The 12,399-nt window shown below is 42.4% G+C and overlaps 1 protein-coding gene across 1 annotated transcript in view; it reads left to right on the plus strand.

Moving 5' to 3' along the window:
* NEK9 (NIMA related kinase 9) overlaps nucleotides 1–7,954 on the plus strand; it is a gene marked incomplete at both ends in the record, with an annotated part of 33,140 nt that extends 25,186 nt beyond the window's left edge. The window contains 5 exons of the mRNA XM_084241365.1: nucleotides 582–641; nucleotides 3,026–3,246; nucleotides 5,183–5,344; nucleotides 6,492–6,701; nucleotides 7,832–7,954. Coding sequence (XP_084097491.1) covers nucleotides 582–641; nucleotides 3,026–3,246; nucleotides 5,183–5,344; nucleotides 6,492–6,701; nucleotides 7,832–7,954 — 776 coding nt within the window. The remainder of the gene's footprint in view (nucleotides 1–581; nucleotides 642–3,025; nucleotides 3,247–5,182; nucleotides 5,345–6,491; nucleotides 6,702–7,831) is intronic.
* Nucleotides 7,955–12,399: the final 4,445 nt, after the last annotated feature.

Below are 12,399 nucleotides of genomic sequence, written 5' to 3' on the forward strand. Positions count from 1 at the left end.
CCCCGGTGGCGCAGCGGTTGAGCGCTGGGTTGCGAAGCTGCCCGCGGCCTCTGCGGCGCTGGTTCGATCCCCGGCTGCTCCCCGGCCACCGGCGGAGGATCCCACATGGCGCGCAGACCTCTCCTGCCGCCCGCTGCTCCCCTCAGCAGTGTACTTCATTCAGTCCCTCTGCCTGCTCTGCTCCCCACTCTGGCTCTGGTGAATTCTCTCACCCTCCCGCGCTTCTGACTGTACCCAGTGCATGTATAAACAAAAAACAAACAAACAAATAAAATAAATAAATAAAACATGCCTCTATTAAAAAAAAAAAAAAAAGACTTTATAAAAATAAATAAATAAAGTTTCCCAGATAATTCCAAGTACAGCTAAGATGGAGAATTGCACCTTTATGTAATGAGTATGCTTAGAATAGCTAGTGGGGCTTGACATATGATATTAATATCTAAAACAATAAGGAATAATTATAACGTTACCTGGGTCAGGGCTAGCAGTTATCTCCTAAATTAACTTCCTATCATAGGCTTTTCACTTTCCCTCTCTGTGGCTGTATAAATGCTTATGTATGGAATATTTTTCCTTAGAGAAAGTGTTGAATTCTAAGACCATCCGTTCCAATAGCAGCAGCTTATCCATCAGAACTGGTAAGTAGCAACATCTCAGGCACCTGTGATTTTCTGAGGTAAGGGTCTTTCAGCTGGTTTTCCTACAGTCGGGGAAAAGCATGAGAAGAGGACAGTATTTAGGTATATTTCACAATAAATTGTGACTCTTTCTTTATAATCAGAGGGAGATCACCTTTTTGCCACAAAGCATACAGAAGTAATTAAGTGGTTTGCCCAGTGTTGTTTTGTAACGTATGTCTTGTCCCTTTCCCTACTGCACTTCATTGTGTCTATCCTTTACTTCCCTGGTACTCCCGGGGGTCTATAGAAATAGTCCTTCAGAACAAACAGGCCCTTAGAATTAAATGTTGGCTAAACTATCAGTGTGGTTAGAAAAACCAGCCTACAGCTCTCTGATAGTTTTCATTTGATTGCTTTCTTCATGGTTCTCTGTCATTTGGACCATGGAATGGAATCTATATCCCTTTGTGGTTTTCCATTTGCCAGTGAACCTGTAGTCTTTGAAGTCACAGAGCCTGGATTTTGACATTTTGTGGAATAAATACAGATAAAGACCCAGAATAAAACCAGACTAACCCTCAAAAAAAAAGTTGAAAATCTGATCTAGATTTGAACTTTCATTTATATACACACACCCCTACACACATGTATCATATCTTGTGTTAGTTGTTTTTAGTAATCCATTGCTCAGCATCTATTTGTATGTTTTAATATCTGTCACAAATGATAAAATATCTTTTTGCTAAGTACAGTATTCTGTTACAGCTTTGTTTGGCTGAAAGTATGTTTTTAAAGGAAAAGCATAAGATTAAAAGCATATGTCATTGGCCTGAAAATGTAAACTTCGCCAGGGCAGAGATTTTTGTCTTTTTTTTTATTCATCAGTTTTGTCCACGTTTCCTAGATGAATACCTTGCAAATGGCAAATGCTCACTAAATACTTGTTGGTTGAATGGATGGGTGATTGTTCAGTAATGTTTTAGAATACTGATAATCTGCTGTGGACATAGAGATAAGCATGTTTGGAGTGCATGTTATAACATCATCCAGTGGAATTTTATACAGGAATGAAAATGAACAACATCTACAAATATTTCCATATTGTGAAGTGTTTAAAAGCAAGTTGCAGCAGACTGTAGACCTTCTGAAAAAGTTCAAAAACAGGCAAAATAAAGAATATATTGCTTAACATTTGGGTCAGAGGCCAGAGAAGGAAGGAATTCACGAGGCTGATAGAACAATAAGTTATTGTCCTGCTCAGCACTGTCTGAAAGATCTTTCTTGTAGCAGTAGAAATATTCTCTGTCTCTGTTGTCCAGCATGGACACCACTAGCCACATGTGACTTTTGAGCCCTTGGCAAGTGGCAACTGTGAGTGAGGAACTGAATTTTAAAATTAGTTCAATTTTCTTTAAGTTCAAATAGCCATATATGCCTAGTGCTGCCATATTGGGAAAAAACAGGTCTACTTCTGTAAGTGGCAAATTCATGTATGTTTATTTTGTTAGCATCAAAACTTACACATGTGTTAAAAATAGTGCTATATATGTCTCAAATATAACAATTTTTAAAAGCCATTTAACACAAAGCAAGCTTCCAAACTTATTTTGGCACCTCCAGTTCTGCTACTTCAGTAGGATCACAGTGTAGCACTTTCAGTCCTCAAGCCAGAATAGTGGGGAATCACAGTCTTTTATATTTGATTTTAGAATATGCTATGCAGTTCTTGTTAATTTTAGCTTTGGAAAATTTACTTTCTTAGTTACATTTTCTGTGGCCTATTTTAAAATTCACTTTCATTTCCTGATTACACATCAGTTAGTCTTTATTAAGGTAACTTGGAATATGCATAACATAAAAGAGCCAGTTGTTATACTTTAAAAATTCTTACCTGTAGTCACCAAAAAAATTTAATGAAACTAATTGTTGAAGAATTCTCCATTTGCCTGTTTGCCCAGACAGGTAGTTAGTTAATGCTGAGTTTATATGGCAACTTTAAGAGGTATTTGGCTCAAGTGTTAAAGAACCTTGTCTATAAGATGAACCTCTATGGAGGATGCCAGTGTTGAATGTATCTTTTAAAGTGTGGGTGCTAGATTTGGTGCCCTATGCTTGAATGACTATTCATGAAGCTTTAGAACATTGGTTGTCTGCTGTGGACATAGGGACATCCATCTCTTTCCACACATTTGAAAAGTAGAAGTGAATTATCATTATGAAGATACTAATGTACACACCCCTCTGTAAGAACTCAAAATTTAGTCCCAAATAGCTGACTTACACTGTTGATATTTCACTTCAAGGAAACTTAAGAATCTTCCAGGGTTCAGTAGGATTATAGGAATGCAAAGCTCCCTTGCTGGGGAGCAAAGCTCTTGATTTCTGTGCTGTGTGTCTGTCAGTGGTTCAGAGCTCTGGCCCAGGAGGCGGAGGTGGCGGCGGTGGCGGTGGTGGAGGTGGAGAAGAGGAAGACAGTCAGCAGGAATCTGAAACTCCTGATCCAAGTGGAGGCTTCCGAGGAACAATGGAAGCAGACCGAGGAATGGAAGGCTTAGTCAGTCCCACAGAAGCCATAGGGATCAGTAGTGGGGCCAGCAGTTCCTGTCCTGGCTGGCTTCGAAAGGTAATTCCTTTGGTAGAGGTACCTTAGATAATATAGCAGTCTTTCTGAAGGACTAGAAAGGAGCTGTCAGGATCTCTTAGTGTCCCACATGCCTGTTTTGTAGCAGGCATCTAGGCTTCTGATTTCTGCCTGAAAGAAATCACCAAATCAGGGCCTCCGTGGTGGCGCAGGCAGTTGAGCGCAGCACTGTGAAGCTGTCCGCAGCCTCTGCAGTGCTGGTTCAATCCCCACTGGCCTTGGGACAACCCACATGGCGAGCAGACCTCTCCTGCCTCGCCAGCTGCTCCCCTCAGCAGTGTATTTCACCAGTCTGCAAGTTCTGTTCCCTGCTTTGTCTCTGGTGAGTCCTTTTGCCCTCCCACGCATCTGGCCTGTGCCCTGGCTCTTGTATAAATAAAATAAATCTTTAAAAAATAAATAAATAAAATCACCAGATCATTAAATCCTTTTTTCTTGCTGCCAAGACACAAAGTGTTCTCATACCTGTAATACATAAGTGAATATAAACTAATGCAACGTCACTTGAAGACAGTTTTTATAGTGCTTGTGTGTGAAAATAAAGCTTATAGATTTTATACTGTGGTTTGTAGAAGTAGGATATTGGGGCAGTTGGAATGCATTACAATAGAGAAATTGTTTATGAAAGTTGAAGTGCTGATAGTAAAAATCTTGGAGTATGTCTCTTTGTGTAGAAAGCTGGCCATAGTATATGGATGTTCAGGTAAGGATGGAGTGTTTCTGTAGTTTAAGTCCATTCTTTTAAAAATTATGTAATGCATGGAATAATATCTACAAGAATATATGTTGATTATTTTAACTGGTTATCTGTAAGTTGTGGAATTGCTGGTGGTTTTTTTTTTTCCTCCCTTTGCCTACCAGTGTCTCATTTTTTTAAAAAGATTTATTATGTATACAGGAGCAGGGGTGTAAGCCAGTGGTACAGGGGGGTGAGAGGATTCACCAGAGACAGAGTGGGGAGCAGAACAGACAGATCCACTGAAATACACTGCTGAGGGAGCAGCGAGTGAGACAGGAGAGGTCTGTTGCACCATGTGGTCTGTTGCACCCTAGCCAACTGGGGGCTCGAATTTGTGCTGCAGTGGCTGGGGATAGCTGTCTCCAACCCCTGCACCACCAGGAGGCCCTGTATCTCATATTTTACAGTGAACATTTATGGTTTGAAATTCTAAGTTTTTCACCAAAATAAAAAGGACTATAAGTTTATTTTTTTTTATTTTTTTTTTTTATAGAGGCATGCTTTATTTATTTGTTTGCTGGTTTGTTTGTTTGTTTGTTTTGTTTATACATGCACTGGGTACAGTCAGAAGCGCGGGAGGGTGAGAGAATTCACCAGAGCCAGAGCGGGGAGCAGAGCAGGCAGAAGGACCGAAGTACACTGCTGAGGGGAGCAGCGGGCGGCAGGAGAGGTCTGCATGCCATGTGGGACCCTCCTCTGGTGGCCGGGGAGCAGCCGCGGATCGAACCGGCGCCGCAGAGGCCGCGCGCAGTTTCGCAACCCAGCGCTCAACCGCTGCGCCACCGGGGAGGCCCAGGACTATAAGTTTAAAGCTCCCCGTATGATAAGACTGAGCTTCAGCCTCAGTCTCACTGCCAAACCTATGAGCTTCCCAAATCACTGTCTAGAATAAGTGTGTTGGGAAAACATACCATGTACTTCAAGTGGTGTTCTTGAATTTGAGTTTGAATTTGCATCACTGATACTCCTGAGGATGAGCATGTGGGATGAGCAATGTTGTAATCACAACTGTCCTGCCCCACTAGAGGGTGCTGATGTCATAACAGTGAAAACGATAGTGAGAGAGAGAGAGAGAGAGAGAGAGAGAGAGAGAGAGAGAGAGAGAGAGAGAGAGAGAAGGTAATTTGGGAGACAGGAAGTGACTCAAACAGAACTGATGAGATTCTTCTTTATACGTAGGAGCTGGAAAATGCAGAATTCATCCCCATGCCTGACAGCCCATCTCCCTTAAGTGCAGCTTTTTCAGAATCTGAGAAAGACACTCTGCCCTATGAAGAGCTACAAGGACTCAAAGTGGCCTCGGAAACTCCTCTGGAACACAAGCCCCCAGGAGGAGCCTGGGTAACTGAGCTTTTGCCTTTGAACCTCAACCAAGTAAACAGTGGCAGTGAGCTCTACCCAGTTCTCCTGGCCATATCATCTCCACCTCTAGCGCCGTTGTCCTCCCTGCTGCCTGCATCAGCTCATTACACTATTCAGTAGTGCTTCAGTCCTCAGCCCGAGGCTAAGCTGAGTTGCCTTGAAAAGATATTTGACTTTTCACATTTCTGACCGGCTAACACCTTTCTATACCTAATGATTGTCTATCTTTTCTCCCTGCCTTAAAAATTTCAAAATTGAAATTCCAAAATTCAAATCCAGTTTTTTCCAAGACACTGATTGGGAGGGTGGGGGGCGGTGGAAGGACCAAACATACGAAGTAATGCTTATAGTATAAGTGAGTAACATCACATGTACAGCTGACCTTGGTAGAAATCAAATTGTGGTAAATACTTCAATAATGCTGTCAACCATTAGGTCATCAAACTTTTTCTACAAAGGGCCATAAGTAACTATTTTGGACTTTGCCTGCCATGAGGTCTCTTTTGCAACTACTCAACTCTGACATTGTAGCAAAAAAAAAGCAGTCCTCCATAACACTGAATGAATGAGCTTTCTTGTTTTCCTATAAAACTTTATTTATAAAAATAGGCAGTAGATTGTATATGGCATATGGAATATCATTTGCTGGCAATAAACAAAGTATGCTAGAAGAAGGGAAAAAATCCAGAGTATTTTGCCTTCTTGAATTGCTTTGGCAGTCCTGTTACTTGATCACGTCTCAGGTCTCTTCTGAAGTGTGTTTGCTGAATTCATGAAAATTGTTTGATCCTTTGGAATCATAGTATCCTCCAAACCACATTATGCTTTTCCCTATTTCAGCATTTTAAATGGAAAAATATCAGCTAACTAAAATTGTTCATAAAATTCTCCAAAATAGATAATTGTTCTTTTACCTTAACGTAATGGGGACTGAGACATTAAGGGAACTTGTTATGTTAGTCAGGTGCTCTTATAATCCCAGCAGTTTTCTGTTTCTCTTACATGTACCTCATGTGTACAGATGTTCTGTCTTGTTACTTTGAAGTCCAGTAGCACTTAGAGGAAGTTGGAATTGGGACATAGTGGCATTTAGTCAGAACTTCCTGTGACCTCTGTCTCTCTTTAGCCACCTCGGCTAACTCCTGCAGGAACGTGTGCTGGGAAGGGAACACAGTTGACTCCTACCTGTGCATGCAGCGCGCTGCAGGTGGAAGTTGAGAGACTGCAGGGTCTGGTGTTGAAGTGTCTGGCTGAACAACAGAAGCTACAGCAAGAAAACCTCCAGATTTTTACCCAACTACAGAAGCTGAACAAGAAATTAGAAGGAGGGCAACAGGTACGAACATGAAAAGAATAATTTAATTTCTAAATCTATCCTGAAGAATCAGAAATAAAACACCAAGGACTGAAATAGACTTATTCTTTCACAAGTACTTACCTTTCTATGATGCAACTCCTGTAATTAATTCCAGAAGCCTTGGGCCTTGTTCTGGCACCTGGGTTGAATCATTTTTGTTGCCTAACTTCCTTTTTTTTTTTTTTTTTTTTTGTTACTCTGTTTTTCTTTTGCTTCTTATATGAAAAACTTTAGACATTATTATTCAGTTAACACTTATATAGTCATCTAAATTCAACAATTATTAACATGCTTATATTTCAGATATATGTATGTGTTAAAAATATGTGGTTATATATCTGTATTTAAAATATGTGGTGGTGTATATGTATGTATATAAATTGATATGTATATTCATATTTATATATATTTTTCTCGTGGCATTGACTTGAAGAAACTTGGTCAGTTTTTTTAACAGAATGTCCCACATATGTTAAAAATAAGCAATGTCTTATTTTCTTGGGACAAAGTACTTGGGAAAATAATACACATTTGTTGTTAAGCCTAGGGTGACTGACAGCTGTAGCAGGCAGAATTTTCTACCTAGGACTATCTCAGTTGTTTTTGGGTTTTGTTTTTAAGATTTATTTTATGTATTTATGAGTAGAAGAACTGGGGTGTAGGCCAGAGGTGTGGGGGGTAAGAGGATTCACCAGAGTGGGAAGCAGAACAGGCAGATCTACTGAAATACACTGCTGAGACAGGAGAGGGCTACTGCACTATGTGGGTCAGCTCCATGACTGGAAATCGATCTCATGTCGTAGTAGCTGCCGGTAGCTTGACAGTGCTGAGACTTAACCACTTGCGCCACCAGGGAGGCCCGGACCATCTCAGTTTTTAAACTGATGGTTATGCATCCCAGAAAGTCCTGCAGTCTTGGGAAGACCAGAATAGCTGGTCACATTCACCGGCAACAAGTGTAAAGGTATGACTTTAGCTAAGATAGTATTATGAGCGTCTCATTAAACTGTGGCTTGGAATCTTAAGAGGTTGGCATTCATAATCTGGTCCTAAACTGTGTGAGTAGGTAGCAGTGCTGTTAATATCCAACTGTTTTTTTATCTGGACAGGTGGGGATGCATTCCAAAGGAACGCAGACAGCAAAGGAAGAGATGGAAATGGATCCAAAGCCTGACTTAGATTCAGATTCCTGGTGCCTTCTGGGAACAGACTCCTGTCGACCCAGCCTCTAGTCTCCTGAGACTGTATAACCTCCAGGAAACTGGGATCCAAAGAACTTCACAGCACACTTACTGAATGCAGAGAGCGCTTTCCTGGCTTCGTTCACTTGCAGACAAGGAGCGCAAGGCGGAGGCTCTGAAGCACTTTCCATGGACACTTGGAGAGTGGCATTGCCTTTTAGATAGGATCTAGGAGTGGTTTTGTTTTGGAAAATGGAAGGGCCTGTGGCCCTGGCTTTGTCCTCAGTGACTGCCATAGCAACAGCAGCGCAGTACCTCATCTGGTGATCCCACCTTTGAAGAGGAAACACAATGCTCACCTTAATTTTGCTGGTAGCAGCTTATATCCCATTTATCATTTTCACCATTAATTGGTAGCTGCCTTGGGAGTTCAACAGGCATTGCACCTCTGGGTGGAGGAGGGAAAAGTGTAAAGCTGGAGTGAGCTGGAACCAAGCCTGGCCCTTCAAGGGTCATCTGGAGAGGGGTGAGGTGTTGTGAGCTCTCTCCAAAGCCCTGAGTTGAGGAAAATATGTCTGGGGAGTCACTCTAGGGCTTGTTTTCAGAAAGTTCAATTCCTTCGTGCAGCTCAATGCTTTAGGAGGAAAAGTGGGCTTAGATTGCTTTTCCTCTGAGGGTTGATTGAAATTTCTTCAGTGAGGAATAGAGAAAGAAGGGCAGGTCCCTCCGCATCACACAGCTGGAGTTTCAGGTTGCTACTGATGCCGGGTGGATTTCCCAGCTTTGGAAGATGCCTCTCAGAGTGAGGTGTCGCATAGAGAGTTGAGGTCAGTGGGGCAGTGGGAATGGCCTTAAGAGAAAATTGTGAGGGAGAGGAGGTCTTCCTTTAGCTACCTCTGCTTGGTATCTTCAAGAGGCCTAGAGAGACTGAGTCTCCTGCTCATAAGAGAATTGCCTGTGCCTCTGCCTTCATGACTCTTAGGGTCCTAATCTTGACATCAGCAGCCCCAACCACTCCCTTTCCGTATGTCTAGTCAGTATTTTTCCCCTTTTGATGTTTTATGAAGCCTTATCAGTGAATCTGTATCATCTTTCCTGTTTGAGTGGCCCGAAGCCAGCACCAAACCCTGGTAGTCCCTGAAGCCTAACAGAACAGTAGAACCTGCCAAGTAAAAGGAATTTGGCTAAGAGCTCCCTTTTATTCCCATATTCATTGTGGCCTTGTAGACAGAGGCAAGTTAGCTTTCCCGAAGAGAGTAATAGTATCCTAGAGCTCGACGACGTCGCAAAGTTCTAGGCGAGCGTTTTACTTCAGGATGTAAGCTTAGCCGCTCATCTCGCCTTAGGAGATGTTCCTCTAGCATCGTGGGTCCTAGGAGCTGCTTTGATGAGTCTCACATCCAGCCTCCCTTACAAACAGCTTAATTCATTTTCATTTCTTCCAAACCAAAAGATTCATGTTTGGCAATCTGCTTAATATGTTGGAAGTGCCTGAGCAGGGGGCTCTAGCCATCTCCCTAGAACTGGTGTAAAGGCCGTACGGGGGACACCCCGTGGCTGGGGATGGGCAACTCTGTTCAATGGGACCGCCGTTGGTGTGATGTTCCCATTGTTTTCTCGATTCTGGGAAGCCTAGTACCATGGTACTAATGTAGTCCCTGAAGCCTTTTCTTGAAATAAGGGAAGGGGCCGACAGAAACCCTGGATTAAAGTTTTAAGTTCTGGGGACTTGGGGGTTTGCTAGAAACCCTAACACTGGGACTTGGTTCATCATGTAAATGCAACTTTAATTTTTTTAAGGACTGACTGGCCTTTCATAGTCCTGTGTCCCTTGCGCTCACCATCTCAGCAGGCCTGAGAGGCAGGGTCCGTGTGGGTGTTCTGCGTGAGTATTGCTTCTGCTGTGGACTGAGGAGCGCAGGCATGTTGCTGAAACAGTGGGATGAGAGTGAGAGCCTGCTCTTGTTCCAGATGGGAGTTGTTCTCTAGCATATTCCCTTGGGAAGGCTAGGTTTGCTATTAATCTGGCTGAGAATCTAAGTTCTGTGCCTTAGAGACAATTTGCACTTTCCCAAATCGTGCCTGGACAGCCATTTTATTTTCTCCCACCAAACAGCTATGCAAACAGAAACCAGTTCAAAGGTGGCAGCCTTGCAGTAGATGGAATGGTTTTCTGTAGCTAATGCCCTTAAATTTTGTCCTTCTTTTTGCAGTACTAGGTGGTTTAAGTTTTCCAGTAGTATTACTTTTGAGTTATAGTATAACCTGAGTTACTCCTCTGCTCTGACATTGTTGCTGAATAACTAGTTTATTGTTAGCCAGATGTTTGAAAGGTTGAGGGTGGAGTGGTTTGGCGTTTCTGTTTTAAATAAACATTTAAACTTTTAATCAGTGCTGTGCCTCAGTAAGCCCACGCATGGACCTTAGTAACTGAGGGTAAAACACCCAATTCTAGGCCTTTGTGGATCTTTGATTCGATGAGTCTTCATATAAACAAATAAATGGCCTTGTGACAGAAACAACACAAGACATTTGCACAGAAATAAATCTTTGCTTTTTTCTGATTTCTTGCTAACAGAATTGTTTCTGCTGCTACCTTTCCTGCCCCCCCCAAAAAAAAATTAAAATACTGTGCTCAGAATACAGAGGGAGAAAAATTGAGCCATTAAGAAAGGAAGGAGGATCTCTTCTTGTATTCATCTTCTCATTTCAGTGGGCCTTTTCAAGTGATAATGCCAGTTTATATTTATAAAACTGTTTTCCCTTAAAGAGGCTGAACTGTATTGGGTCGCCCGGGCATAGCACAGCCAAGTCAGAACTTCTCTTGGCTAAACATTTCACTAAAGTTTAAAGCAAAAGCAGCCCTAAACCTCACATTTCAGTGGGTTTCCCATATATTTGGAAACATTCATAATACAAAGGACAACTTTGGAGTGAGGATGTATTGTAAATAAATTCATTCAAATGAGTATCCCTGGGCCTCCAAAAAAGTATTATTCATGATAGTGTCAGGGCAGAGTGGGGTGTATGTAGTCAGGGCTGTAAAACATGCTCCTTGTTGCAAAGCCAAAAATCACTTATTGCTTCAGTGATTCACTGTGGAAATAAAAGTGCTGATCACTGAACCTCACGGAATCATGACCACTAGAGAGAAAAATGTTATCTGATTGCTGCTTCCTCCTGTGCAACGCGAAGACAGCTAAGTGGGTAAGTCGATGACCAAAGGCAAGTGTTGGCTGGGAGGTGCGGTGCTGTGTTCACCACAGGGCTGGTAAGGAATGCTGTCTGGCCACATCTGCCTACGCTTTTAAAAGAAGAGTCCCCCAGGTAAGTTTCATCATGATATTTTTCCAGTTGCTTAACTTTTTGAACTTTACATTTTAGATCATTTACTTGCACTAAAGTAGTGTAACACATGGACATTAACAAGCAGCAAGTATTTTATCCATCGCCCTCTGCTATCCAGGGAGAGAGATAGGTAAAAAAAAAAAAATGGGTTCTTTTCCCAAAGATCAGATCAAGCTAAATTGAAAAGACCTAATAGATATCCTAGTATAATCAAGGCCTAGACACATCAAGACTGAAGGGAACACTAGAGCACTAGCTAATACTGTTTTTCTAGCAACTGAAGAATGAATAGCTGCTTCCTGTGTCTACAGGATGCACCCCCTGCACACACATTTCTCCCTGGAAGGCCCTGACCTGTGATCTTACATCAGGCCAGGATCCCAAACCCGAGTGACTGTGGGGCCAGGCCAGATGGAGCCGTGGTGTGTAGGGTGCTCTGAAGGAGCAGCTGGTTCTGAACTCCACTTAACTGGTCCTGTGCGGAGTTGCTGGCCCCGGTGTTTCTAGAACTCCCAGTTTGTCACGAGGTGCTCCATATCCAAAGTTTTTAAATTATTATGGCTGTGGGGCAAAGCAGTCCACAGCACTACCACTTCGTGGCCTCAGCTCATTCTTCCTTTTGCTTGATACTTTGCTTTTACTATCATGTAAAACTTAAAAGTATGTACCTCAGTAAATTTGGCTGAGGAATACATATTGTGTTAAATACCCAGTGTCTGTGTAAGATTCTTTTTTTGAGTCACAACCAAGAAGTCCTTTATGTGATAATATTTTCCTTTGCAACATCAGAAAAATATAAAGCAATTCATTATATGCTGTTTCTTAAATAATCATTTTTTTCCAGCCTAGTGTCTCAGCTTCACAGCCAAACTCACATTTCAAATTGGTCTGGGGCCTCCCTGGTGGCACAGGCGGTTGAGCGCGGTGCCGTGAAGCTGTCCGCAGCCTCTGCAGTGCCGGTTCGATCCCCACCGGCCTCAGAGCATCCCACATGGCGAGCAGACCTCTCCTGTCTCGCCCGCTGCTCCCCTCAGCAGTGTTATTTTGTCTGCCTATTCTGTTCCCCGCTCTGTCTCTGGTGAATCCTCTCACCCTCCTGCGCATCTGTACCCCAGTTCCTATATAAATAAAATCTTTTTTAAAAAAAA

This window comes from Talpa europaea (assembly GCF_964194135.1).
Source record: "Talpa europaea genome assembly, chromosome: 8".
Taxonomy (NCBI): Eukaryota; Metazoa; Chordata; class Mammalia; order Eulipotyphla; family Talpidae; genus Talpa; species Talpa europaea.